Raw genomic sequence first — 24977 nt, 5'->3', positions numbered from 1 at the left:
GATGCCGAACGGAGCGGTATCACCCTGGTATCATTTATGGCAAGTGGGTGAGAGATACCGATCTGCCAGCAGATCTGCTAATGTGGAATTGTTTATATCTTTAATTTGTACATATGTGAGTGGCATATTCAATAACATTTGTAAACGTAATTATGCTATGTGACATCATTTTACCCTTACATGAGCATCACCACCTAATGGTTGGAGGAGGAGAAGATTAGTCTCGGACCCTGACATAGGATGTACAATATATCGGCCGATACGGATATGCGATGGCCAAAATATCGGTATCGGCAACAAAAAAACTATACCGGTCGATCCCTAATAGAAACCAATCACCTTTCAGGTTTTTTGTGAAAGCCTAATTGAACACGCTGACGTTAGAAGCTGATGGGCTACCACGCACAGCTGCACCAGATTTTGCACTCTCCAGTTTTTTTAAATCAACCCCATAGACCAGTGATGGCAAACTAAATTTCAGATGATGCTCAACTACACTGCAGAGTGCATGAGCACCATGAAAAATGTAGTTCCAAAACATCTGGGGTGCCAAGGTTCGCCATCACTCCCATAGACTGATGCAACAGACTTGTCACATGGCATTTGCTACAATATCTGTGTATCCCCTATGCAGCATAGGTGGCAGATAGATTCCAATCTATAAGCCATTTGCTAGAACAATGCTATCTATGCCACATAGATGACACATAAATTTGCAGCATTGGTGGCATGTAGATGTTTGCTTCAACAATTCATGTGCCACCTCTATATCAGCTTTGCATGCTATTGTTTGATTATATTTAACCGGACACTCCTTTATTGCCAATTCTTCTGAATATCATTGATTCTATTATTATATATTCCAGATGATCATGTTTTAGACTCCAACAGCCAACACATTACTGCACAGAATAAAATCATGAGTAATAGACATGAAACTTGACATAGATATTATATATGGCTTCCTCAGAAGGGGTAATGTGTCCCATCAGCTTTCTGAACCTCATAATATTGGGGTGTTTGGTCTCTAATTGATTTTCTTACAAGCAGATAGATGCTAGTTAGAAATGCAATTTTATTTTAACCATGGTTATGGATTATGTGCAGAGTTTGATAGCTGGAGATGCATGAAAAGGGCAGTTTCAGGTCAAGTAGCGCTACATATTTCAAAGGTGTAAAGCTTCTAAATGGTTTTACGACAGTGGCAGACAATTACGACCAGGATACTTTAGAGCTTGTTGATGGCCTGCAGAGGATTTATGACATGGCAATTTTACAATGGGGCTTATTTAGAAGTCCTTTGAGGATTTACAGACCCTGATTAAGTATTGTTTATACATTCCTACCTCGTCTGCTTTATTTTTGTTCTGATCGGTCTCAAGCTAACTATTTTATTGTGGTGGTGAAAAGAAAAGTGTTGGCTCAATCTGATCGTGTTGTCACTTGATTGCAAAATTTTAAGAAGTGAAGGCGGTGTTCCGTCAGAATCGGCGACCCGTTAGATTAGGTAATAGGAGTGACGTTCTGTCACCTAAATACTTACTGCACATGCGTAGCAGGTTTTCCAATGTTAAAAAAGAATAGCGCACACATGCAAAAGAAATGACCATCAAATATGAAGACAATCCATAAATAAAAATGGGGATTTGGTCCCATCATATGGCCATATCGTGCTCAAGCCCACCACTGCGTCAAAGTACCCCATTGTCAGTGGGTCCTACACTATCCATAAAAAAGAATGAATCCAGCCTCTCTAACCTTTGGAGACAACTCTATCAGTGTCCACTATCAAGTAGATATAGGAGGAGTCCCTTGTAGTGCATTAGCACATCTCTCCCAGCAAGGAGTGTTGTCTCTAAGGCTTAGAGAGGCTGGATTCATCCTTTTTTATGGATAGTGTAGGACCCACTGACAATGGGGTACTTTGACGTAGTGGTGGGCTTGAGCACGATATGGCCATATGGTGGGACCAAATCCCCATTTTTATTTATGGATTGTTTTCATATTTGATAGTCATTTCTTTTGCATGTGTGCGCTATTCTTTTTTAATATGCATGTCGCTTGGTTCATAGCTGCACCAGCTTTAGAAATACATGTTCAGGGTTTGCTCCCCCAACTTTTTGCTTGTTTATTAGGTTTTCCAATGTGAAAGACGTCAGAAGGTGGCATCGGACATGTTACTATACCCAGCTAGAACTTCACAATAATTTTTCTTAATAAACTGAGCAGGTATAAATAAACATAGTGTCATCCATGATGCTGTTAAAGTTATATTTCGAAAGAAGCTGGACAACAGCAGTAGGAATGTGGCGGAGACCATCCTGGTACACCACGCACTGGTCAGCGGTAAACCTTTGGGCATTTAAAATGTAACCCCAATACATGGGGGGGGGGGATAATTGGGGGATTATATTGATAGAAAGAATATTTTTTGGGAGGCATTGCCCCAATGCCTAATAAAATTGGGCATGGTCAGTAGGTCATCCCCAGATTTTATTTTGAAAATCTGGTTACCTTACTATAGTAGTATAACTTTACTTCTGATATGCTTTCTTGTTTACGTCTTTTGCATTAAATACCAAAAAAGGTTGGTTGCGTGTTACAGTAAGAGCTGTGAAAAGGTGGAATAGACTCCCTCCAGTGGTGGTTCTGGCCAGCTCAGTAGATTGCATTAAAAAAGACCGAGATCCTTTCCTAGGTGTTCATAATATACCTGGGTACTAATATTTATAGGTAAAGTTGATCCAGGGAATATCCGATTGCCTCTCAGGGGATCGAGAAGGAATTTCTTTTCCCCTGCTGGAGCAAATTGGATCATGCTTTGCTGGAGTTTTTCCCCTTCCTCTGGATCAACTTGCAGGTATAGGATTGTATATATGGGATTGCATGGTTGTGTTTTCTTTGCTAGGTTTTGATTTTTATTGGTTGAGCCAGATGGACTTGTGTCTTTTTGCAACCTGACTATGTATGTAATAAGATAAGCTATTTTACAAATATGGAAACAACACGCTACATGCTACACACAAATATGGAAACAACACTTTCAGAGCTTTAACAATTGATTGGCCAAAGGGTTTAACTTAGTTTGCTTAGCCCTCAAAACCCCTATATAATAAGTGTCTACCCCTTGGGTGCTCTGCAGTCTTTTCAAGCATCAGCTGGACTTGATATGCACACAACATTCAGAGGGACAAATGTAACTTTAGGAACACTGCAGCTACAGTAGCAAAGCATCACAGATCATGTTGCAACATTTCTTTTGGCGGCATCCGAAGGGTGGTGTACTCTGGCATGTGTTTTCCTTTAGAAAATACAGCTGGTGGTAAATCAGAGCAGATTTAAAATTTTGATAAAAAGAATGAATTATCTACTCCATAAAATAGTTAGACAACCCCTAATTAAATTATAAACATTTAATATGCCTGTTCTCGGACAGGGGGGGGGGGGGGGGGTTTCCCATGTAGCACAATTAATTTAGGAATGGCAAAGGCTGGAAACAGGGAGGGTTTATTTGTTACTGATTTGTGCATACAGCAATGACTTGCATGCCATCCCAAGCCCAATAAAAAATAAAAAAGCATTTTCATTAGAAGATATGCAATACTTAAGAGTTGTTACTTAGTGATGAGTTGCAGTCCTTTCTAATCCTCTTTTCCATGTACACTGGGCATTTAACTCCAGTGCATGAGGCTCTGGCTTTTAGGTGTGGGCTCAAGTCACAGGTGCACCATTCAGCCTTTCTGCTAGAAGCCTATCCAAATATGAGAGCTGGCAGCTGCTTCAAGTGGACACTGCCCCTAGAGGTGCTAATGTTTTGGGCAGTATGTGCCCATTGAATGCCAGCCTGCATTCAGGGGATTCTTCCCTGTGCGCACACAGCCCTAAATGCAAGTACGGTTTGGTATCTTTAGAAATGTATGCATGCAAACTAGCAGTGCACATCTAAAGGGTCCTTATTGCAGAAGAGACACACACAGTATCTGTTTGCTCAGTTACAGCAACAGCTTGTTCTTAAAAGCGGATCCATTTAACCCCCCACCTCAGTGTTAAGTGGTTTGTCTCATCCATGTAAACTGATAAATTCTGCTGGAGAGCTTGTGAAAAACAATAGACTTACTGCCCAGATCACCAGATGAAAATGTAAGAAAAGCCAGCCTAAAAAGGGAAATGCAAATAACACATCTGAAGCCTAGTACACACAGGCTGACTGTCAGGTGGCATCGGCCGGTTTCTATTGATATTCGGCCCATGTGTACCCTGCCGAAGGGAAAAAGGTCTGCCAATCATAACTCTCAGCCAATGGCATCACCCCCCCCCCTGTCAGAACACAATTGAACAGCATGGGAGATCACTGTACTAACATCAGATTATGATTATAATACAGGATTTATATAGCGCCAACACCTTACACAGTGCTTTACAATGTAAAAGGAAGACAATACAATAAAATACAAGAGGGTTAAGAGGGAAGCCATGGGAGGTTATTAGGTAACCAAGGGAGGAGGTGTAGATTGAGAAGAGAGGGGGGTGAGGAGAAGGGACAAGAGTTGTAGGTAACCCTGAAGGAGCGCTGTGATGAGTAGGAGGAGAACCAGGATAGAGCAGAATCTTGGAGGCCAAGGGAACAGCGTTTATTGAGAAGGAGCAGATGGTCACAGTATCAAAGCCTGCAGAGAGGTCAAGTAGTAGGTGTATGGAGTAGCGGCCATTGGTTTTAGCAGATAGTAAATCGTTAGCGGGTTTTAGGAAGGCAGTTGCTGTGGAGTTCTGTGAGCAAAAGCCAGACTGTAAGGGGTCAAGTAGGTTATTTTCAATGAGGTAGGCTCTAAGTCAATTGTAAACTAAGCTTTCTAGTAAATTAGAGGAGAATGGGAGCGATTAGATGGGTCTTAAAGTGGAGTTCCACCCTAAAATTGAACTTCGGTCCATCTTCTTGCTCCGGGTCACCTGAAAAACAAAACGGATAATCGCAATTTTTTTAGTTTTTTTTTTATTTACCTCGTTTTAGAAGAAAATATACTTACCTTACTTTCTCTCCCTCCCTCTGCGGCCACAGCCGCCACTTCCTGGCTTGCAATGATTCCTGGGAGCTGAGCGTCATCGCTCCCAGGAATCAATGCGCCTGCACCGACCCCGACGTCAGTTCCGGTGCAGGCGCGTCATACCTTGCTAAACAGCTTCTGGGCATGTCCAGAAGCTGTGCAGGGATGACGCTGCAGCCCCGGAAGTGACGGCGGGGTCGGTGCAGTGCATCGTGGGACCGAAGAGGACGCAGAAGAGGATTGCGCTGGCTTCAGCTGTCCACACCTGAGATGGCAGCGCTGGACAAGACATTTTCAAGGTAAGTATTTCTTCTAAAAGCTAAGTGCAACCTGGGACAGTTTAGAGGCTATCCATTCTGGAATGCACTTGCCCTGACTGGCCCAGGGGTATTTTTATGTATTTTTTTTTTGTTTTAGGTGGAACTCCGCTTTAAGTTATTCAGGTTAGTGGGGTCCAGTGAGGGCTTTTTAGGTATGGGAGTGATATGTGCATACTATAGATGGGAGGGGAAGGTGCCAGTAGAGAGGTAGATATTAAAGATGTGAGTAAGGGAGCATTGGATAGAATAAGAGGATGACCGTAGTAGTTGGGAGGGAACAGGATCCAGGGTACAATTGGTTGGGTGGGTATCTGAGAACAATTTTTTGTAACTTCCTCAGTAGTAGCCAATTCAAAAGAGGAAAGTGTTGACTGTGCTGTTAGACAAGGTATATTGAGTGGGGTAGATGTATGCACAGTGGTGGTGTCCTCACATATTGCATCAATCTTGTCTTTGAATTGATTGGCAATCTCTTAGGCAGTGAGGGAGTTAGTGGGTAGAGGAGCAAGGGACAAAGCAGAGAGTTAAAGGCAGAGAAGAGCTGATGGGGACTGGATGACAAGCTATTATTAAGAGAGTCAAAGTAGGTTTGTTTGGCAGCATGGTGGTAGGAATTGTATTTTAGGAGGGCAGATTTATATAGGTTGAAGTCCTGTAGGGATTTGGTTTTACGCCACAGTCCTTCAAGAGCATGGCAATCTCTTTTGAGATTTCTGGTGTGGTCGGTTTTCCAGGGTTGTAACGGTCGGGGCCTGATTTTTTGTGTAGCTAGAGGAGCAAGTGCATCCAGTGAGGATGAGAGTAAACTGTTGTAGACAGAGATGGCCAGGTCAGGTCAGGTCAGGACAGGGGAGAGTTGTTGTCATAGAGGTGATCAGTAGCAGAATAAAGAGAAGAGAAGGGTAAATATGGCAAAGGTTTCTGCAGGTAATTGTTTGCTGCTTGGAGGGATAGGTGGTTGGAGACATAGATAACGTGAAACTGATGAGGTTGTGATCAGAGAGAGGAAAGGGGGTGATGGTGAGGTTGCCAGGAGTGCAGAGATGGGAGAATACAAGGTCAAGGGTATTACCATTGGAATTAGAGGAAGTGTGTGTCCATTGTGTTAGGTCAAAAGATAAGGTGAAGTTCAGTTGTAGCTGGGCTGTTAACATTAACAGGGATGTTTCACACTAGGTATTTCAGAGGAGAGAAAGTAGGGTAGCCAGGCAGCGAAGTCATCAAAAAAAGCACGATAATGGAAGCTGATAAATTGCTTGAGCTTGAGAAATGTAAGAAAACAGGCGAATACAGTGTGCCTCCAAAGAAGTGAGGGATAGAAAGGAGAGGTAGGAAGAATTTCGAGGGCGCTTTGCAGCAATAGAAGGAATACAACTCCTCTCCTTTCCATCCACTGGGTCGGGAGAAGTGAGTCTAATGGAGGCTAACATAGGAGAGGGCAGCAGGAGAAGCCGAGTGAAAACCTTGACGCCAGGTTTCAGTTATGGCGAGTATGGTAAAGCAATGAGAGATAAAAAAAGCAGCGCAACCTGTCACCGGCCGTGTGCACAGAGCACAGTTGATGACTGATCAGTGTACCTACTTCACTGTCGATACCATGTGACCGCCGTGACGATTTACAGTAGGTCACACGACAGTTGTACATAATGAATAGCTGGCTTCCTTTCATGCCATCCAATGTGTACAACTGCGTTGCTAGCTGTGATTGGTCAATTTGATCACAGCTAATCACAACAAAACATGCTGAATGATCAGTTTCATTCAGTAAAATGCTTGCTTAGATCAATGTAATGCGCTGCTATAAGCAAACACAATATTTAAAAAAAAAATAATTCTAACTTTTTTTGCGTACAGTCACCAGTCAGCGTCTCTGATCACTGCCACACTAGATATATGACGACACTGTACTGCACTGGTAACAGAAAAAAATACATTTTTTTTTTTTAAATTTCTAAAATTTTAGAAAAAATTACAACTTCAAAAAACCCGCCATACCTCTTACTAAATACCTTGGACTGTCTATTTTCCAAAAAGGGGTAATTTGAGGGAGATTTCTACTGTCCTGGCATTTTGTCCCGGTTCACACTACCGCGACTTGTCAGACGACTTGGCCGCCTGACAAGTCGCGGTCCATTCAGTGCTATGGGAACCGTTCTAATAGGAGCGACTCAAGTCGCTCAGACTTAGAAAATAGTTCCTGCACTACTTCGGGGCGACATCGGAGCAACTTGCATTGACTTCCATTATGTGAAGTCCATGCAAGTCGCGCCGAAGTCGCGGTGCACGGCGACTTCACTAGTCACCCCCCAAGTCGGATCGCCATAGTGTGAACCGACACTTTAGATCTTCAAGAACTGAGATAGGCCGTCAGTACATCGGAATTGATCAATTTGAAGATATATACCATAGTTTTTGTACCCTAACTCACACACAGACTACCTACATACAGATTTGGGTTATTTTCACCAAAGAAATGTAGCAGAATACATTTTGGGCCACACTTATGAAGAACCACTACTACTGAAGTGTTGCATGACCGCGCAATTGTCATTCAAAGTGCAACGGTGCTGAAAGCTGAAAATTGGCCGGGGCAGGAAGGGGGTAAGAGTGCCTAGTACTGAAGTGGTTAAGTGGGAAAATCTTCATGTATAAAAAAGGTATAGCATTTAAACTGATGATTTAATAATTTTGTGGGCTCATTACAATATTATTTTTAAAACAAAGATGCAACTGCCCTTAAAGGAAAGCCAATTGACTTTTGACCTTTAAAGAGCCATGCACTCAGGTACTCTATTCCTATGCAGTTAAATGCATTAAAGTGGATCAAATATAAACTCCTTCCAACCTTTCCATCGTGCTACACTAAAAGATGGTAAAAGGTATTTTAGTAGATCACAATACTTATTTTTTTTTGGCAGCATTGGCACTTTGGAACCCCGTAGCTTCCATTTGAGTAGCTAAGCATTTGTTCATGTACTCTCTGTTGAACGCAAGAATAAACTAGTCCAGCATCAGAACTCATATAACCAAGTGCCTAGGCATTTGGTCACGAGTGGCTGCTGTGAGATCCTTGACCATTACCCTTTACTTATTTCTTTTTGTAGAAGGATGTTATATTTAATTGTAGCAGGATGGTATATTTAATATTAGGACCATTTCAAAAACAGGTAACAACCATTCGCACAGCACTTCTTACACTGTAATATTTGCATGCCAAACTCCTTTGTTAAAAGGATTTTTAAGAGGCAGTTGAAAAGATTTAATCCTCACCTTAGATGACTTACCCCCATGCCAAAGAAAAACGCACAATGGAAAACAATTCTTTACTTGTTAAAAGCTTTGCATATAAAAAAATTACAACTTACAGAACATAAACCCCCTACCTCGATTAATATACAACTTTTCTTTATTACAGCACCTATGTACAAAAGAGCTTATGTACAATGCAAGAAAAAAAAAAAAAAAGTATATAAACCAATTTATTCTGCTACTGGCAGCCAATACAGTTTTAGGAGGTAGCTTTAATTGACAAAATAAACTGAAGCTATACATCCCGTCCTTGTGCTCTATCAAATAATTTACAGTACAAAGGTACAAAAATATGCTCACTATATACAGCTTAATTTGTAAAACTTCAATCTAGCTTCACTGTCAAGACTGGAATGTCTCTAGAGAACAACAAAGTAATGGTGGCAAGGAATCAGATTTGACAAATTGTGCTTTTTTGCGAGTACAATGATCAACAAACATTTAACAATTCTAAAGACAGATGACAACACAATACAAATAACTACCCATAAATCAATAGATACAAACGATAAAAAGGACCATTGTCTAATGAATTATGTTTTTGTCTGCAAGGTAAGTTAAATAGGGTGATTAAAAGCTTAAAAAAAAAAAAAAAAAAGTTAAAAAAGCTCGGACTAATAATTGATTCTGAAGTTAAGTGCTCATAATTATTAGTTAGCGTAGACCTGTCCATTTATTCCTTTGTATTATCAAATTAATGAATCAAATCTGTGATCAAAATATGGTACCAATGCTTTGTAGATTTTTTTTTTTTTTTTTTAATATCAAATACGCAAGTCATTAACTAATCTTTAGGGTTTTAAAATTAAAAAAAAAAAAAAAAAAATTGTGTCTGACATGATAATGAATACCACCAACATATGAACTATTAGGCTACATTCACACCAGTGATTAGGATCGGTGTAAATAGTAGCAGCAAGAATCAGATTCCTGCTGCGGATCTCTGCTGTTCGGTACAGCCAACGGTCCCATTCAATATAAGACCGGTCACTGGTGGCCTCAGCTATTTGTTACTATCTGCACAGCCAGTGATTACCTGCAGTGACTTCGGCTGGACACACTGGCACTGTTGGAGCACAAGACCAAAATCAGATAAACGAGTCCAAGATCATTTCAGGTGTTGATTTGAAAAGTCATACAAAAACAACAAACACTTTTCGGGCAACACGGCTCCCTCTTCATCAGGGCTCAATACAGGATAGAACTTGGATGGACTAAGAAAACGGTGACTTCACAGATCTATATTAGTACCTGTGCAGAACCTTCCTCATGAAGGAACAAAAATTGACAGCAGTTGCTGAGGACTAAAGCCCCATACACACGCATCGATTATCGGCCGACCGATCGTCCATCTTTTGTCCAGAGTGGTGTTTTGTTGGTTGGAATGTGCCTAGACTGCGCACGAATTTTCTCGCCCAACAAAATTCTACTTCAGAAGTGATGTCATGTGTTGGTTTGCTTTCTTTGTGTTCTTTCTTCTCTGAGCATGCCCAGTCTTGCTCATTCGATTTTTCTCTGTCGAAATCTGTACTGACTGCACGAAAATCGGCCGTGTTTTGACGGCGGACAAAAATTTTATAGCCTGCACACCAGATTTTTTCGGCCGAAAAGTCGGAGTTGGTTGTCGGAAGCATCATACTAACAAGCCGAAAATCGGCAGATTGGTCGTTGGACGAAAATTCCCTGCCAATTTTCGATGCGTGTGTACGAGGCTTTAATCGGAGTTCATCCAAGTTTTATCTTGCATTGAGCCCTATTGCCTCCAAACGCTTTGACTGTTTTTGTATGACTTAATTAAAATGATCCTGGATTCCTATCCACTTTTTTGTCCTGGTGCTCCCTTATGTAGTTCTATGGTTTGAGGTCTGGTTAGGTGACCATAGAGGGAGGTCTTGCTGTGTGGGAGGCTGGGAGCCACTTTGCCAGAGCTGTTGAGCTTGTTTGAAATTTTTCTTCATCTGACTACACTTGCAAGTCTAAAAGTTTCCAGTGCCTCAGTATTTTGGAAATAGACAGGAGTGCTCTTACATCTGCTTGTTAATAGACCTGCAAAGAGCGTCCAGTCAGGTCTGCCTGAAAAGCTGACAGGTGGACCTGAGCGTAAGGTTCCTTGCATGTGGTCCGATGCATTCCTGTTCACCGGTTCATGTGAAAATCAGGTCTGAATTTTTGCTTGAATTCACACCTGAACCAGACCTAAACATGCATAGGAGCCTTTGGAATGCGGACCCCGGACACCCAGGACCTGTGCAAACCAGCTCCATTGAGAGCCAGTCACACTCGCCTGTCATGCAAATTGGATGCGGGGAACACGACCTACAGCCCGGGTGAACGAGGCCTTAAATAAAGCAATTTGTGAAAAATTCTAGCACCATAACTAAAGGGAAGAAGGGAGTTGCAGGGACTGCCGAGAGGAGTCCTATAATTGTGGTCAAATGCAAAACCTTTTTGCTTCGTCTTTCACAAAGAGCTATGGTGAACTGCAGTCTATTCTATGTATGGTACAAATAGAAACAAAAAGCATGATAAAAGCAATTTGGACAGCAGAAATATACATACAGTGGAGATTTTTTATAACACAAAATGATATACCTCATGTTATACCTCATAACCTGGAGAACGTTGTAGCTTATGCATTGAAATTTAGAACATAAAACTCATCACATCATTTGTTGCTAAGAGATACATCAAGCACTTGGCTATTAAATTAGCACCTGATTGGAAAACTGTGACCAGAAAGGCAATAACTGACTAAACCACCACTGCTGATACTATATGTCATCTAGCCTGAACAAATGTACCTTATTTAAAGCTGAGCTTCAGGCAGATATAAAAGAACACATAATGCAGCTCTGTATCCATGATTACATCCTTAAAGGGTTTTTCTTCTAAATGCTAGCAGTGCAAGTACCCAAAATTTACTTTGAATTGGAATTAGCCTCCTGCAGATTATGTACAGCAGAGCTCATAGTGTTTAGGGGTGCAGGTGGGGTGCGACGGGATAGCAGTCACTGACCTCACAAATGTGCTGCTGGAAGAATGGTCAAAAATTCCCTTCGACACACTCCTAAACCTTTGTAGATAGCCTTCCCAAAAGAGTTGAAGCTGATATAGCTGCAAAAGGGTGGGCCAACTCAATATTGAACCCTACGGACTAAGACTGGGATGCCATTAAAGTTCACGTACATGTAAAGGCAAGTACCCCAATACTTCGGACAATATAGTATAATATATATATAATCGTATGACCCCACATTTGCTTGTTTTAAATATATAAACATTTTTTAAATTAACTAGAAGATTACTTTAGGTGATGAAACAAATTTTCATCCATCAGAAATGCCTATTTTTAATGGATTGCTACAGATACATTTTAAAAACCTTGAATCTTTACCCTATTGGCCCATGCCTGGTGTTCATTTAAAAAATAGTTTAAAAAAAAAAATGGGACTTTGCTACAGCAGCCATGCTGTATTACAGTTGAGAGACTTGGAAAAGAACACATGGATGAGTAGTTTGACAAAAACAAACTAGCTCCATAGAGTACCATATTCAGCAGCAAGCTGGTAAACCATTATCTGCTTATCAGCCATACCTTACTCTTTCACTGCAAGGCCAAGAACACCCTACTTATGATGTCATCTGTATGCATCGGGGGTCTAAGAGTAACGTAATTTCGATTCTCTGTATGTATGTATTGTACATGTGGAAGAATTGACAATAAAGTAGATTTGACTTTGAACAGTATTACAAACTGAGAGGACACCCCAAATGAGACCCCAACAGCAAGTTATCTGGAGTTATTAAGCCCACAAGGTACATGGCTATGGACACATTATTAATGCTTCACTTTAGGCTATTACTTACAACTGTTATGCACCATTCCAACCTATGTGAGCACTCCTGTGTTTAGTGACTCCAAACCTCATGTGAAGTGTGTCCCCCATACTACTGCTCTCTATGGCTAAGGCAGATGGCAATACTTATCAGCACTATATAGTATAAATCAAGTTTTTAAAATATTCATAGTGCTGATAATTTTGATATTTAATTGGTGTTCAAATGTAACTTCAGACATTTTTTTTTTTTGTTAGAACCTAGTCAGATTTTAACTAGCTTATCAGATATCTGGAGTGATCATTCCAATTACCTCTCCAGGATCCTGTGTAAAGAACACACTTTAACAGTACCACGCTCTGGTAAAGGGGGGGGGTGCATTTGTATCCTGGAAACATGTTGATTTTCTTAAACTAGATACATTTAAATCTGGACTTCATGTGTTAGCTTTTTGGGGGTTTTCCTACACACCCAGGTTTTAACTGCAGCCTGGGTCCCCTTGGAGAAGATTTTCTCTTACTTCTCTAGTCTAGTTAATTATGGTCCCCCTCCCATTTTCTTCTTGACAATGTTAGCAAAAACACAAAAGTACTTTTGGGTACATTACGTGTGCTATCAAAAAAGGGGTAGGTGGTCAATGTGCTATGGCCTGTGCAAATTGGCACTTTCAGAAAATCTAGACTTGCATTAGAATTACAGGGCACTTTTTTTGTCTGAGAAGACCTGCATCGTAAAAACAGACACCTTGTGCAGCCCCCTAGACAACCTGGAAGCTATAGAGTGTATAGATAGCCATTTTTTTTGTTTTGGAGACAGTGGGGAAAAATTAGAACCTCTGTTAGACTTTACTGCTATGCGGAGATTTCTCTTTATTCACTATCCAGAAGGAGAATTCCAGACAGAAATTAAGGAAACAGAAGCACAGCACAGAAGTAAATTTATTCTGTTAAAAAGGGAATGCTCAAACATCAGCTTTTCAATTGTCTGATTCCCTGTTGCAAATTTTCTCACTTTTTTGACTGGTAAAACTTTGCCTTCTAAACAAAATAAAAAGTGAGGAAAAATCTCACCAATAGATCCCTGGATGGAAGTAAAACTTGACATGGATTTTAATTCTTCCCCACTCTGTCCAAATTTAACAAAAGAAAAAAAAAAGGTTTTGGTTACCGGTACACTTTGTAAATATGTACCAAGCACATGTTTCCATTAAACAAAAAAAAAAAAATATATGATATTATGGAGACCTGTGCACATGAAATACAAGTTCTGCAAACCACGTGAATTTCAAGATTGGCAAACCACACGAGCATTCAATTTGGGAAAAGAACAGTGGAATGGTTAAGAGCACAAGACCTTCTTCAAATGGCATTCCCTCAAATACCTACACGGTAGTATGTGAGAACTATACAACATTTAAAAAATTCAAAACAGACATAACACAATATAAAAATGAAAACAAATACAACATTACATAGATTAGAACACATACAAAAACTTTTCAGGTAAAATTTTGGTTTACACATTATTTTTTGAAAAGTCTTTTGACTTCCTCAGAGGCATTACTGTGTATATTAGAGTTTTTCAACTCAGCACATGTTGCTTCAAAGACCTCAAAGGGTTTTGTCCCGAGTCCTGAAGCCCTTGTCCACTTCCCTTCTTTAAGGCGATGTGCTTGCAAAAGTGCTCCCTTTGCTGTTGGGTCCTTAATGATTTGTGCTCTATGGCCACTGCTACAGTCCTTCAGAAATAAGTTTAGAAGTTAAGTCTCAGTCTTTCATTCTCGGTATATTATATGCATAACGAACCAAGGGAAATCCACGGCTCTGGTAAAAGCAGGCACGACCACAGGCCTGGACCTGATCAGAACTGTCTGACACAAAAGAATCTTCCTCGTCTGCACAATCTGAATGGGCTGACTGAGTACCAAAGTCTGACCAGTAGTTTTCCGATCGGTGGCAAGGCACAACTGCCAACGTAGGACAACTGTGAGACTTTATCAAGTGTTTGCAAGGAAGTGGATTCTTTAATAGAACAGTCTCACAGTAATCACACACTGCAAAATTACCTTGTAGGTGAGAATACATTCCAAAGTCATAATAAAAATCTTGAGTCACGCATCCCCTCTGCGCATTGGTTGCAACTGCAACAGAGCCACTTCGCTTTGTTAAGTGCCATTTCAAAAGTTTCCAGTCTTCTTTGAACTTGGGGTTGAAAAACACATACAGTACTGGATTGAGGCAAGCTGGCAAAGGGAAAAATATTAAAGTCACAGATTTCATGATTTCCGGAGTGATGGAAATCGCTGTGATCAGTGGTGCAAAGGAGAAGAAAGCAACAGGACAAAAGAAGATGCAGTTGGTGAAGATCAGCCAGGCCACATGTTTGATCATACTGGACTCAGCACTTTCTGAGAGGTCTTCCTTGTCCAACGTGCAATACAGTTTAGTGTAGGTGATAACCATGACCAAAAAAGCCAGCGAGTTAAGAAGAACCAAGGTAACTGTAAAGCCCAGGGAGGGTGTTTCTCCTGTCGGGAAAGGCAAGCAGAGAGGAGAGGAAGAAAACTCTCCGACATGAAATAATGGCAAGCATCCAGCTGCTATGGCAAGAAACAGAGCAAGAATTGATGCAATCTGAAATTTCTTTAAATGCTGGCTCTTTTCCTTCTTAATTATATCTTTTGCAGACAAACTCCGTTCGATGGCTGCCAAGGTCAAGAAAAAAATGGCACTCTCTGAGGAGAAAATTGCTAGGAACCCAGCCACTTTGCATCCACTGCCAGTTTCCCACCAGATGCCAAACTCTGCAAAATGTCCCCAAGAGACCGTGTCCAGTACTGTCAAAATGCCAGTATAAATGCCCATGAAGAGATTGGAGACAGAGATGAGACCGATGAAGAATTTTGAGGATGTCAGTGAAGAGCAGGAAGCAAACATGGTCACAATGACAACGATGTTGAAGATAAGGGCTAAAAGGAAGATGAACCACACCGTGAGCCGAATCATCCAGCTGCCAAGCAGGTACTCACAAGGTTTGAAAGCACCTGAAAAAAATAAAAAAGTTTTAATCTAATTATTAAAATATAAAATAGGCATAAAATATCAACATACCAGATAAAGACTAGTTGTGAATAGACAGAGCATGTCTATAGCATGTGCATAGACAGAGTTGTGCATATCTGATTCAGTGAAAGTTGACATCCATCAATGCTTGCACTGACTGCTAGAAACCTGAATACCAGAAACATTTTTTCACAACTCAGCTCATTACTGGAAAGACTGTTCCATTCTGTTATTTTAGCATCAGCAAACTTAAGCTGTCCAAGAACAGCAGGAGAAGGCAACGGCTTAAAATTTATATGTGGAAATTTGCTTGAATAACCTGGACAATAGAGTCAAGGGACAAAGATTTAAAATTGCACTTTATTCGCTACTAAAACTAGAAAAAAATCATAAGCTGAAAATTGAAAAGGTCTTTACGGTGACACCCAAATCAAATTATGCACTTACACAGATGCCATTGGTCATTGCCAGTCCAGGCCATGCTTGAATGTTTATGGCTATTTTGCCAGTTAGGTTATATAGCTTTCAGAGCAGAAGAATGGACTCCTGCATGCTCAATTATGCAAAAAATTACTACTCTGCTACAGGATCAAAACAAACCCAATTATGCAAATTCTGGACTTTAGATCCCAAAATCAAGATCTGGTACAACCCTTCCTATATCTCACTCTGCCAAGCTGCAATTACACTGATAGATCAAAAGTGAGGCACAGAAGATGTTGGCCCAGAGCTAGACTACAACAGATTGAAATGTGTTTCGAAAGACCCATTTGCTGTTTTTTTTTTTTTTTTTAAACTTTGAACCCAAAGACATGCTTGCAAATATTTGGGTTACCACTTATGCCTCCCACCACGAAAACCTGCTGTGTCCAGAAGCTACACTGACTGAACCATCTTTGGCATCCAGACCACTTCTAGATGCTTATCCCCCATTGTGTTTTGTAAAGTAGGGTCCAGAGAAATTACAACAGGCAGAGAGGGCCAGGCAATTGACACTTCTGGAAGTGTATTGGATGCCTAAGATGTTTCAATCAGCATAACTTTTCTTTTCCAGTAATGTTTATTGAAAATTTAAAGAAGAAAATATGTTTCCAACCCTTAAACACACAGAACAATATCTCAGTACTCAACCAGCATAATTTCTTAGAGACAGCAAGTACTGGTTGTGGTAAGAGCAAGTATTAACCATTTTCATTGCAAATAAATAGGGAGCCTCTTTAAGAGCCTGCTTAATTGTACAAATATGCAGATGCTGCAAATATTATGTGCAAGTAAATAATGGGGTCGTAAGTTACGCCATACATGGATCAACAGCAAAGGCAGTATGCACATTTCTAAGACATTGCTTATTAGAAGCCAGCTTCCAATGGCTTAGTTGCTGCCACTCCGGGCTATTTTTACTGAATTTTCTTGATATTTTTAAAACAGTGAAAATAACCCAACATGTCTTTTGTAAAAAGTTTGGACAATTTATAAGGGCTTTCTGATGTTTTTTTTTCCCAAAATGCAGTAAAACACCATGCAGTTATTTATCTGATCTCAAAATGCATGCCATATTAATGCCACTTTCCTTTTCCTTCCCCTCCTGCCCGTTACCATTTGTTTATCTCTTCTGGAAAAGCAGCATTTGCAGAGAACAGGAATCTAAACACACAAAACAGACTGACCTGTGGATGGATTGCAGTGGACAGCAGCCTGGACATGATCTTTCTCATCCTCTGTGATCATATAATCTTCGAGGGCTCCTGTGACATCAGAAGCAAAGTGTAATTAACTGGCAGTTCTCATAAGGTGTGCCTGTTACTGCTTTTATCAGAATATATCCAGATATATCAAAACATAACCAGATGTAGCCAGGGAAAAAAATAAAAGGTTGCCAATAGCACATGCCAGAAAAGCCTACATTTTAAGCTCAATTCTTACTCAGTCTATCTTTGCAACACAGACAAATTTTCCCATGTTTTACCCCTTTAAAACATGCTGTACGTATAGAAAAATATCTGTTGATCTGCCAGAAAACCAATGAACTCCAAACTTCCTTTTTTGACTGACAACAGGAGTCTTTGTGGCACTGCAACCCCAAGAATTATCAGCCCTGCCTGCTGGACTTTAGAACTACACCTATCTCTCTTCACATGCATACATTTCCCAGCAAAACAATGCAGCTGCCTTGACTCCGAAAAGCCTGTTCACATACTGTGTGTAGAAAAGGGATTATGGGAGATGTGGTTATGGGTGTGGGCACACTTCAATAGGAACTGAGCTTCCAGTAACTGCCTCTACAAGAATTCTACAAGCCTGGTGTTGGAACAGCGAGTAAAAAAAGTTCTCTCACTATGGCTGCAAGGTTATTACAAAAAAAAATGCTGAGATATATTCTTAAAGGATCTCATTTTCCCATAGGAAGGTTTGGGGATAAAATAAGTAATGCCTGGGGGAAAAAAAAAAAACAAAAAAAAAAACTTTGAATACTTCCATCCCCGCTCTGCCTTGTCGCCTTGCCTGCCCACCCAAAAGTGAATTTTTATTATAATGAACTGCATAACTAGTCTTTAGAATTTACAAGGGTAACATTAAAGATAACATCTGAAAGAACAATTCCAGGCAATGTGTGTTTCAATGCAGTGCTGACCTCACAAAGTCAATGGGATTGCACACCCTGTAGTCAATGCTCTTAGTCTGAAAGGGGTGTAAACATTTTCATGCACTTTATGTATGCCTTTACTGTAATATTACATTTTGCATTTTCAATTTTGAACATAAACATTTTCTAGAACATTAACTTTGCTAATGGCACTTTTCCACTGCAAGTACCGGCTCAGCTCTACTCGGCCCTGTTTGCTTTTCCACTGCTGGTACCGCATGGTACGGTACGGTATGGTTTGCTTTTCCACTAAAGTAGTACTTAAGTTAAGTGGGTGGGATAACAACAGGGTGGGTGGGATTCTATGACCAATCAGTGGCTAGTAGTGACTGCATGCAAAGGATTGTGGGATATGGTACCGGGTATGGTACCTCTTGGAACCACAATAGAGTAGGTACTGTTTTTGAGAGCCGTAACGTTCGGTTCCATGCAGTGGAAAAGCGCCACCGTACCGTACCGAACCGTTCCTACACTATACCATGCGGTACCAGCAGTGGAAAAGCACAAAAGCGAGCCGAACCGTTCGGTTCCATGCAGTGGAAAAGCGCCGTAAGTGAACAGTCTTTATTTCATTAGAAGGTCTCCTATATTTTCGGTTGATATCCTGCATTAAGGGGCCTTTATTTACAAAAAGGAAAAAACATTTAAACAAAGATTGAACCAACCCAAGTGGCCCAATCAAAACTCATCTTCAATAATCTGCCTAAAGATTAACTTCAATAGTTTGACATTAAATTACATCCTTGGTTTACTTTCCTAGTCCAAATGTGCTCTTTAGTATATCTTTTTGTCTGTTTTACCCAGTTGTACCCTGGTAGTTACATACCTTTCTCATGGTCCATCAGTAATTTCTGATACTTTGATCCATCATCTTCAATAGTTGAGGTCAAGTAGGAATCACATGCAGAAAATGCACAGCACTGGTAAGCGTAAGGGACAGACACTGACCTTAAAAAAAAAAAGACATGAACCCAACATCAAGAACACGTAGTAAGTAGTACATTATGTGGTCAATGATACATTGCACAGATGTTTCAAGATCAAAAAAGAAAATTGCGCCCTCATCAATAGAAAAAAAATAGTAAAGAAAGCTATAATGGTCGTACAGACACAAATACAATTTGAACTGGATAGTTTATTTCGTCAAGGTTATATTTTGACAAGAACCATGTACATCCAAATTGGCTGCAGGATGTGGATGAGCCAACAGTAATAGATTTGAGTGTTCCAAAATAATTTTCCACCTGGCTCAGTCTATTTTCAAACCAACTTCTATAAAGTCAGGTGGTGCTTGAAAGACCACCTGTGGCCAAATGTTGGCTGATGCAGGAGAAATTGCTGAAATTCAAGCTTTATATAGGCAATCTTGGGCCTGGTTTCGGTTATTGTTTGGACCAGGGGGTTTTCATTTTTAACTTACCACACAGTGCCTAAAGAACTGAGCATTATAATTATTAATATATAGGATTTATATAGCGCCAACAGTTTGTGCAGCGCTTTACAACTCGAGGGCAGACAGCACAGTTAATTACAATTTAATGCAGGAGAAATCAGAGGGCCCTGCTCCTTAGAGCTTACAATCCAAGAGCATTGGCAATAACTTACTGGAGTTTCAGAAAATCTTTTGCTGGCAGTGACTCTTTAAAGGAAGGATTGCCCGTAAGTCTTAGCTGGGCTAGGCCATGAAGTCCTCCAGTAGGAAACGTTGTCAGTTCATTAAAACTGATATCTCTGAAAACACATTTACATTTCAGTAAAAAACAAAGTACATATCAGCAGACGGCCAGATAAAAACAGAAGCAAAACAAAAATGACAAATAAAGTGTACCCCCCCCCCCCCCAACATAAAAAAAGCAATATCAATGTAATATATTGCAGTTTTCTGGGCCTTAGATGTAGTGGCTGCATTCATTTTCCGTTTTCACCCGAATGTTCATCTAGTGATCCCAACAGTACTACACTTCCTGCCCTAGAGGGACAACACTCACTTGCACTGTATCTATGGAGGAGCAGCACTTTCACTCCGTGAAAAAACACCTCCTCATTTTCATTACATAGGAAGTGGTGTTATGTAGTTCATACAAAATAATGGAAAAAGTCAACATTGTTTGAGATCTCAGTTCAAAACACAGGAAGTGACAAGGACATTTCTGGCAGAAGCAACAGAAATGTTTTTGTACTTGCAAATAAAGGACATGTAAGCTGCAGCATACATTTTGTTCTTTCCCAGCTGAAGCCTGATAAGGAGAAACGTGTTGGAGGGAGCGGCCACGCCGCCACGCCACGTGTTACGCACTGCAAGCGGTCACGTTTGGTACACTTGGAACCATTGTTTATGCTCAGTTCCTTCCACTTGTCATGTAAGTGTGTTTCTTTTTTAATAAAGTTTTTTTAAAAGGATAATGCACTATTGGCACTTTATACCTTTTGTTATGGGGGAGCTACAATAGAGTACAGTATCACTAACCACATCGGTGAGTTGGATATGGTGGAGTAGAGAAACATTCAGCCCACACATTGAAGCCGCCAATGGATACCTTATACCTGGTGCATCCGTATAAACAGTGGTTCATGCCTACCCTCTACATACTTCTGGTAAGAAGTTTGCACTACCACCGAGGTGTCCCCTCACTTGATTTAATTTATTCAAGTGTGGAAAGTGCCTATTCACCAATAAGGCTCACTTTTTAGTTTTATCTGGTAAGAGGCTATTTCTTCTATTTCACCCTCACATATCGGTCTAAGATTAGCAAGATTGAAGATCCACTATTGATGGAAGCTTGATCTTTGGCTATTTGAGATTATCTGGATCAATTGGAGGACTTTATATTCTTTCACAACTGTTAAAGATTATGTTTTTTTTCCATCAAGAACTTTCACATATGGTTTTTAACACTGTATGATGATCACTATAATATTTGGGACAACCCAGATGTTACATGTTTACAATTTATGATTGTGTTGAGCGCATTATATTTTTTATCACATTTATTTTCCCCATTTTCAGTGCTGCTGCACAATTGTACGGTTAGTGCACCCCATTTCTTTTCAAAAGAAGGCATTTACTTAAGGCAAAAAATAAAAATGATAGTTAATTGTGTAAGAGGTAAGGGAAAGAAGTGAATGAGAAAAGTCCAAAAAATGGTAAAGAGTTCACTTTAAACCAAAGGTGGAACACATCTTTAAAGACCTTCAAGTTTAACACAGAAGTGGCTCACAATCCTGAATCACTTCTTTTGCTTAGAACAAAAACTGCATTATAAGATGTCACTTTTAACACTACTACAGGTAAAGACCGCCATTACGGAGGTGGTTCTGGCTAGCTCACTAGATTGTTTTCAAAAAGGCCTGGATTCTTTCCTGGGTGTACTTAATATAAGTGGTTCTAATATTTATAGGTAAAGTTGATCCAGGGAATATCCGATTGCCTCTCGGGGGATCAGGAAGGAAATTTTTCCCCTGCTGTAGCAAACTGGATCATGATTTGCTGGGGTTTTTTCTCCTTCCTCTGGATCAACTGTGGGTATCGGATTGTGTATATGGGATAGTATGGTTGGGTTTTCATTCCTTTTTTTTTTTTTCATTTTTTATTGGTTGAACCAGATGGACTTGTGTCTTTTTTCAACCTGACTAACTATGTAACTATATTACAGTTAAACAATTTAGATACAATGACATCATCAAATAAGACATCTTAGTCTGCTGAAGCAACAGTGACACCAAGGTGACACTTTCGGTAATGAGAGGACTCCCTATAAGACACCTAGGGCTGAACTAGAGCTATAGGATACAAGAGAAATGGCCGCACACCAAGCGATGGCTCACAAGGAAAGGCTTTATTGAACAAGGATGCAAGTTACAGCAAAATGGATGGTAGACATGTTTCACATGTCTCACAGTGTGCTTGACTCACAGTGAACAAGCACACTGTGAGTCGTGTGAAACATGTCTACCATCCATTTTGCTGTAACTTGCATCCTTGTTCAATAAAGCCTTTCATTGTGAGCCATCCCTTGGTGTGCGGCCATTTCTCTTGTATCCCGTTTGTGGTGGTGATCCGAATTCCTGCACCCATGGCTGGCTGCGAATTTCCAACTGCCTGAGCGAAGTAACATCTCTTTCTCTGAACTAGAGCTATAGCAACTGCATCCCTAAGAAGAATTAAGAGCGCTGCTCCAAGCACAAACGTACAACAGCCCGGTGGCTTCAATGCTGTTGGGTGCCGGCATCCAATAGGGCTTCCTTGTCCAGTGTACTAAAAATGACCGTCAAAAAGAATAGGAAACCGCACACCAGTTACCAGAGAAATCACCAAGTGTACAAAAAAATAGTTGCAGCTTGTTTCCTCCAAAGCCACGCCTCTCTGATGTGTTTTACCCTCCCACAGGCTTAGTGAGTGTATGACTAAGCCCATGGGAGGGTTAAAGGTGTAAGGTGTCAAAAGCGTCATGGCTTGTGAGGAAACAAGCTTAAGCCATTTGGTGATATGGATGGCAACTGGTGTGGGGCTCCTAAGTCTGTTTAGTCATTATCGGTATAGCAACCCATGCCATCACTGTAGGGCTCAGCAACACTGGGGGCCCAACGTAGTCTTCCTATAGAATAATTTATACAGACTGCATTAGCCTGAATGTATATACACTTTGGAAACAAAAGCAAATTCGATTCTGTATCCCTAGTAGGATGCATAGTTACACCCCTCGATAAACCTACCTTCACTTAAGCATGGACTATTTACTATTTAAACTAGAATCCTTCTAAACATGTAGGATCATTTTGGCACAAGGCCACCGGAGGTCTGTGTTGTCTTGTAACCATGGTTGATAATACTATATTACAGAATTCACTTCTGGACATGCATCTGACATTTCCTATAGCACCACAAAAATCTTAATCTGACTAAAATGCACTTTCAAAGCATGTTTGTTGTTTTACTGTTACATTACGTTGTTCCTGTTTCTACCCTGGGGGTCTGTGAGCTTATTAAATCCTTTAGAAAGTAAATCCTCTTAGAAAATGAAAAGCAGCTTGGTAATGTTAGGAAAGGAGGAAGAGAACGCACTTACAGTTTAGATATGGAATTCAAGGTTGTGAAAGCATCACTGTGGATCCAACGGATGGAATTCCTGCTGAGGTCTCTGTAACGGTACAACAAATCTACATTGATACATTAATCCTTTAAAAAAAAAATATCCCTACTTTAGGCAAAATAAGGTTTGCAAATCAACTCCATTTAAAGTTATTTCTGGTGTACTTGTCAACTCCTTATTACACCATTAAAGAGGTTGTAAACCCATAGAATTTTTTTTTGTTGTTTTCAACCTGAAAGAGAAACACATAATGAGCTAGTATGCATCGCATACTAGCTCATTATGAAATACTTACCTTAGAACGAGCCCCCGCCGTGCCGCCCGCTTACCTCTATGATTACCTCTTCCGGGATCGTGGCATCCGGCCATCTGATTGGCCGGAGCCGCAGTGATGTCACTCTTGCACACGTGCGCGGGAGCCAACGGTCACGGCACGGGGCTGTGAAGGAACGGCACAAGCGGCCGTTCCTTCAGAGCGCATGCGCCAGTGACGTCACTGGCTGCATGTAAGGTAAATATCTCCTAAATGGTACATGTTTAGGAGATATTTACAGTACCTATAGGTATGCCTTATCATAGGCTTACCTATAGGTACAACTTGCAGAGGAGGGTTTACTTCCTCTTTAAGAGCCAAACTGGCTTGAGATTGGCAAAAGTCAGATCAATCCAAACCCAGGCCTCCTGTATACTGGCAAAGAATAATATCGGGCAGCCCACACAGCATCACTGGTTGCCAGGATAAAGGTGGGCACACAGTTTATTCGTTGTTATGGCGTGGCCGCTTACATCTTAGCAACCAATTAAACTGTGTGGGCTGCCGTTGCAAGGATAAAGGCACCCTGGTTTCCGATCATTGGCCTAACGCAGGTCAGTTGAGCTCATCTGTACTCTGCACAACTGATTCTTTTTCTGCCCCTCCAAAGAGGCCCTTGAAAAGAAATTCACTTTGGCCATTGCCAAAGAATCAGGTGTTAGGTTGTATTGGAACTCAAAAGAGACTGATGACATTGCAACCATGTGACAGTGCTTGGGACAATGCATCATAGGGGGAAGCCACAAAGCTTCCTCATACCCAGAAGCACTAGGTATTTTTCCACCAGAGGAAGAAGTGGTGGAGGATTGTTGGAAAGGTAAATTTCAGTGGGTTAGGATGACTTTACACAGACACTGTTACTTCGCCTGCACGGGCAAAGTGGCATTGTCTCTTTAAAGCTGAACCCCAAGTAGATATAGAAGAACTTTACATACATTTTTCTAAATGCAAGCCATGTAAGTATCTGAATTATCCCTGGTATTACCTGAGGTCACGTGACGGAGGTGAGAATGTCTTTAATGTCCTGTTTAAGCTCTGACACAGACCAACACAGAGTACACAGGAGTTGGAGTCATCGCTCTTAGGGCCCTTTCACACGGGCGAGCCGATTTGCCTGTCAGTTTTTCAGGCGGACCTGATTGGATACTCCATGCATCCCTATGGGGCAGCGGATGTCAGCGGAGACAACCCTGTTGACACCCGCTGCTATCCGCTTCCGATCCTATCCATGAAATCTGGATGGATGGAAACCCCATTTTCCATCCGTCTGGAAGATCGGATTGGATGGGATTGGATGAGAATGGACAGGCGATCCGTTCTCATCCGATCTCCCCATAGAGGACAGCGGGGATCTGACAGC

General features: G+C 40.8%; 1 protein-coding gene across 1 annotated transcript in view; it reads right to left on the bottom strand.

The window, feature by feature from the left end:
- Nucleotides 1–13739: 13739 nt before the first annotated feature.
- Nucleotides 13740–24977, bottom strand: part of LGR4 (leucine rich repeat containing G protein-coupled receptor 4) — a 166061-nt gene continuing 154823 nt past the window's right edge. The window contains exons 14-18 of the mRNA XM_082270765.1: nt 23281–23352; nt 19820–19945; nt 19041–19162; nt 17238–17315; nt 13740–15551 (exon numbers count right to left, since the gene is read on the bottom strand). Of these exons, the coding sequence (XP_082126891.1) occupies nt 14275–15551; nt 17238–17315; nt 19041–19162; nt 19820–19945; nt 23281–23352 (1675 nt within the window). The 3' untranslated portion in view covers nt 13740–14274. The remainder of the gene's footprint in view (nt 15552–17237; nt 17316–19040; nt 19163–19819; nt 19946–23280; nt 23353–24977) is intronic.

The sequence above is a fragment of the Pelophylax lessonae genome, assembly GCF_965119305.1.
Source record: "Pelophylax lessonae genome assembly, chromosome: 10".
Taxonomy (NCBI): domain Eukaryota; kingdom Metazoa; phylum Chordata; class Amphibia; order Anura; family Ranidae; genus Pelophylax; species Pelophylax lessonae.
The sequence above is the reverse complement of the archived record's forward strand: the minus strand, read 5'-3'. Positions and strand labels throughout refer to the sequence as shown.